This window comes from Hydractinia symbiolongicarpus, chromosome 10, assembly GCF_029227915.1.
Source record: "Hydractinia symbiolongicarpus strain clone_291-10 chromosome 10, HSymV2.1, whole genome shotgun sequence".
Taxonomy (NCBI): Eukaryota; Metazoa; Cnidaria; class Hydrozoa; order Anthoathecata; family Hydractiniidae; genus Hydractinia; species Hydractinia symbiolongicarpus.
Genome location: NC_079884.1, coordinates 10,642,672 through 10,647,912, shown reverse-complemented (window position 1 = coordinate 10,647,912; position 5,241 = coordinate 10,642,672). Strand labels below are relative to the sequence as shown.

The 5,241-nt window shown below is 33.2% G+C and overlaps 1 protein-coding gene across 1 annotated transcript; it reads right to left on the bottom strand.

The window, feature by feature from the left end:
* Positions 1 to 1,378: 1,378 nt before the first annotated feature.
* Positions 1,379 to 5,241, bottom strand: LOC130612172 (tRNA-splicing endonuclease subunit Sen15-like). The gene is made up of 6 exons (XM_057433470.1): positions 4,572 to 5,241; positions 4,398 to 4,479; positions 4,165 to 4,244; positions 3,302 to 3,360; positions 3,022 to 3,072; positions 1,379 to 2,937 (listed from the first exon to the last, which is right to left on the bottom strand). The coding sequence occupies exons 1-6, from the start codon at positions 4,620 to 4,622 to the stop codon at positions 2,784 to 2,786; spliced, it is 477 nt and encodes a 158-aa protein (XP_057289453.1). The 5' UTR covers positions 4,623 to 5,241; the 3' UTR covers positions 1,379 to 2,783.

The window sequence follows — 5,241 nt, the reverse complement described above, 5'->3', positions numbered from 1 at the left end:
CAGTATCACACACCAGAATGTTGCCACACTGGTCAACTGTGGTTCCACCAGGATTACTTAACTGGCCATCATCTTCCTCATTTTTATTAATACTGAATACATGAGAACCTTCTGACGAGAAAACATGAACAGCATTCTTATCCGTGTCGGTAATTATTACGCGTTTATTTCCCATATCGCACGACACATAATTTACGCCAGATAAATCATCATCGCCAACTTTTTTTATTGCGTATTTTTCTGCCCACTTATCGTCGAAACATCTGACCTGCTTGCTGCTGTCGCCGACTTCACCGACAATGATGTTTCCATCATGATCAACCGCCAAAGAATTCGGTTTATTGAATTTTACATCTGCTTCTTTCACGAATGTGTAATCTGCTTTTTTCAACGTCACGACTTTATCGCCATTTAAATCAGCAACTAATATTTCGTCATCGCCATGGAAACACATTCCTGCTGCCAGTTTCACCTGCTCTGTTATCGGGGCATCGACGACAGATTTTTGGTCAGATACATTCACAACTCGAAAGTTTCGATTTAACATCATAGCGACGTAAAGTTTATCGTCATCAGCAATAAGATGTTGCGACTGAATGAACATATAATCGTCATCATATTCGTCATTGGTTCCTCCGACTGTTTCCTTTGCCGATAAGTTTTTGTACTCAACAGAAGCCATTTTTTACAACTTTCACGTGCAGCAACTCTTTTTCTTATGGCTGTGAAATGAACGTTCTGAACTATTTATAACAAGACTGGAATCAACTATAAACTTTTAAAACAATACGATCTTCGTCGCAGATGGTAATTTCAAAGGAGTACTTAGATATTAATTATTGTCTTTAAATGGAACAAAACGTATGATATACGTAAACAATCTCGCGAATAAAGTTTATAAAAAGCTGTCTATCATATTGTGATTTCTGTTACAAAGTTAAACACGACATATTTTGCTATTCAGATAGGTAATAATATTTGTTACGCACTACGCAGTTATTTTTCAAAATTTTCCTCGAAATTTCAATTTTTAATGGATCAATGGGTGAACTGACTGACAGGAAGAAGAAAGACCACAAGCCCTACCTGAATTTTTGCTAAATTTAGTAATTCAGTAGACCCCCCCCCCCTAAAAAAGAACGGGGTATAAGAGAGTCACTCAGTGGGAAAAAGCAAAATAAAAAAAATAATACGAGTAAATCTTAGTCGTTCGAAAAAGGAAATAGCTGTAGTTTAAAAAATATATTACCAGAATTATCACAAATAGCAAACTTTGTTAAAAAAAATCCTGTGCGCTCATGCCGCGGAGACAAATAACAAAAACGGAATCGGAAAATTTCATCATGTTTCTCTATGTTTGCGTGTCATTAGCGCAGCGAAAAGAATTCTGTTCTCGTCATTATTTACAATATAATTTGCCTTTTGCTTACATTTCACCAAATTTTGTACGGTGGAGCGTATTCGTTTCTCTCTTACGTAATGGACATTTTTTTTTCGCAAACTACTGTCCAGGCATTTGGGGAGACCTTAATTCTGCCTACATTCACTTTTGTAAACTTTGGTGGAAACACCTTTAATTAACCAGTTAGTTAAATAATGGTTTTGAACACTTATTTTATCTTTTTCAAAAATAAAATTTATAACAGCAAAAAAAAAAAAAGTAAAAATAGTTACCACGATGAGATTCGAACACACGACTACTCCATTTCGGTGCTCAAAGAGGCAAAAAATTCCATTCCTGTGGGACACATTTGCATTTTAATACAAGCTCACGAGCTTGTAATAACAAACTACTTATCATTTAGATTACAAAGAAATTAACTTATTATTTTCCGACAAAACTTTCACAAACCACCCTTCTTAGCACGTTCAAGTTACTAACAAAACAATGCCTATCTGCTTGAAGTGGAACGTGTCTTTTCTGGTAATGGCTCGTTAAAACCCAATCATGCATGTAATTACCTACGACAACTTTTTGGCAAATATAAAACAAAGAAAACAACGTTTTAAAAAAACGCACAGAGGAGGAGATGCAGAAAACCACTTTCAATATATAACGCAAACATCCTTATAACTTAGAAAAAACATAGCGCTATAAATTCAGTTGTTTTCGAAGGATATAAATTAACGAGGAGATATAAAAGTGCGACATTGTAGGCTTTGAATGTTACAATAAAAATGTTTACAAAGTCTCCCTCTTCTCCTAAAATTGAGACTTTTGTAATCCTACCGCACTTTGTAATCCAATTTTGTTTCACTTTGCAATCCCTAGACTTGTCGCACTTTTGAATTTTGCACTTCCAGAAAATCTGTAAATTTAATAATATATATTCTACCCCATACAGTCCTGCTTTCTTACCTGTGTGCGCATGTGCAAAAAGCCGTAAACTTTTGTACTGGCAAGTCATCTATACTCGTGAACATTTTGGAGCAAACGCACTCTGTTCGCCATGACCAAAATTACACTCGAAATAGTACTAAATAGGTTTTCTTAAGGATCAAGATTTTTCAGACGGACTGTTTGCTCAGAAATATAAGGACACTTTGAAGTTTTCGCTACACAAAGTCTTTTCCACAAAACATAACAAAAACATATTCGTTTGTAATATTGCATAATGCTTCTTCTAAATAACCAAATCATATGACTTTTTTATCCGTACCAAAAGTATTCCTATCTTTTCAAGTGCACATCTTGACATCAAAGAATTGTGATTGACGGATATACTATTTCCTTGAAGCGAATCAACACATATTCCGAAAATAAACACGGAAAATAAAAAAGGTTAATATTTCCACTTTCCTTTTCTTTCATTCCATTCTGGCAACTTGCTCATTTTTAAAAGTTCTTTTTGAGACGGTTTTGCAGGAGGTATTAAACCTTTGGTGATTTGGTAAAAAACCACTGTCGAACCGCTATCAACAAATGCTAACAACAAACTAAACAAAGCAATGCAATAAAATAATATAAATTTACATCTGTACAAAGAAGACACGACTCTTTATCGAAACCTTTATCTTTACCTTTTATCAGAACAGCCGAGTTGACATGCAACATCAATTAAGGAATTGAGACTATAAATAAAATTTAAAAATCATTAAACCTAGTTCAGAAAAGTTTTGATTGAATTTCACGGGTTTCCAGATAAAAAACTATTCAAGTTTCCACAGATTAAGCCCACGTAAAAATTGGGAAATCTTTTTTCCAAAGTTTTTTTTGCGTTTTTTGAAAGATTTCGTGATTCGCGAAATTTGATTCGTCAAAACAAAAAATTGTAAAAATGACATTCTGGAACAGACTTACTGTTCTGTGGTGAACGATTCATTGGAGCCTATGGACAACACATATTCCATTTTAATGGCCTAAAAGATTATTTTATTACAATTTATACATGGCAACATACAAAGACAGACAAAAAATTATACAGAAAAAAAAACATTGCATGTACTTTCTTTTTTTGTGTCACTTAATAAGAAAAACGAAAAGACCTCACACTATTCAACCATTTGTCATCTATATATAGTATAAAATTTTCGCACGAATTAAAATTTTGCGTATTTAATTCACCCCACAAATCGTAGTAGATAGTAGCAGAATTTCATCCCGTTAACACGTTGACTGCCTATGATGAGTTAAGTCATTGTTTCTTGCCGTTTATCCTTTAACCGTAAAAAATTGGCGCGGTCTTCCAGTGTGCCGCGAGTTGTAATCCTAGTTGGCGGATCATATTCTTCTATGTTTCAGTATAAAAAACAACTGCGAAGTATGTTTTCTCATTGTTGTCTAGAAAGACGAGTTAACCGGTTATCAGCAGCAGGAATGGAACAATCCATTCCCACTGCAACAAAAAAGAAACACAACTTAACCTTTCGCTGCCAACACGGATACAAAGTTAATAATATTCGTTACAGCAATTGCCACCAAAACAGTTTTAAAATGATAAAAGAAATATAAATATTATCTATAGATTATCTAATTAAGGTAGTGGCTAAAAATGGCTAAAAATCTTTAACACAACAAAAACTAGAGATAAGTAAATAATGACTTAAGTCTTCTTCAGCATTTCTAAGACGATAGATCACATGCATTGTTGCGACAAACCTAATGACGAGTTAACTCGTCATCGGAATTCTAGAGACAACCCTCGAGAAGTAAGTAGTCAAAACCTTATAAGTTCTTCTTCCTTTTATAAACACAACTTGATTTTCAATAGCAGGTACTAACTCCACATCAAACCAATTTTGAACTAAAAAAGTGTTTACGATTTAAGATGGTTCGAAAGGCATATATATACACACACAAGAGAAAAACAAAATAAAATAGGGCATTAAAAAACGAGTGAACAGTCATTTCACATGAGTTAACAGTGTAAACGAAAATACAAGTTTACCTTACATACTTTCTATTAATTGTAAATACACCAGAAGTGAGTTTTGAAGAATTTTACTTGACTTTATGCCCATGTTATACATTTCTTTCAACTATATTATATAATGGATAAATACAAAATTATTCAAAAACAGTTCATTTCCCAAATATAACTGAAGAAAATTTAAAAAGCAGTTCTTCTCACCTTAGGATGTCCATGAAAACTGTTTTTCCGATGTTCAGGATCATCTTCCATGATTCTTGAAATATTAAATAAATTTAGGTATTTACAATGGCCGAAATAAATATTTTATTTAAGAACGATCTATAAAAACATGAAAGTAACATCTTGGTCATACTATTATGGATTGGTAACTGCTTTATATTTCAAGTGCAATCACCTAAACACCATTGTAAATTAGATTGGTCTTAAAAGAAATTCTTGTCCTCCGGGGACTAAAAGAGTAGAATGGATATTGAAATTCATATTCAGAAATGTAACATCTAAAAAAATGCACAGGAAATAACTTCTTTAGCTAGCTATATATATACATTCAGGGTTCGAATTAGAATTAAAAGAAAACGGAAGTGGCTCGGAAATCAGCAAATTTTTGGTGACTGTAGAACCACCATTGAAAATTTGGCATGTTCGCATCCTTATCCTTGCAAAATAAGGGGGTTGGTCTGCTGATTTTCCAATCTGCAAAATTGTATTCTTTTACATAACTATATATAAAAAAAATTATCACTACTTTAATTATTTCCTTCCAACTTACTAACCCGGACTAGAAGAGATTAATTATTATTTTGTTGCAACAATTATTATAGGAATATCTGATACAAATGATTGATGAAAAATAGGATTCACAATTTCA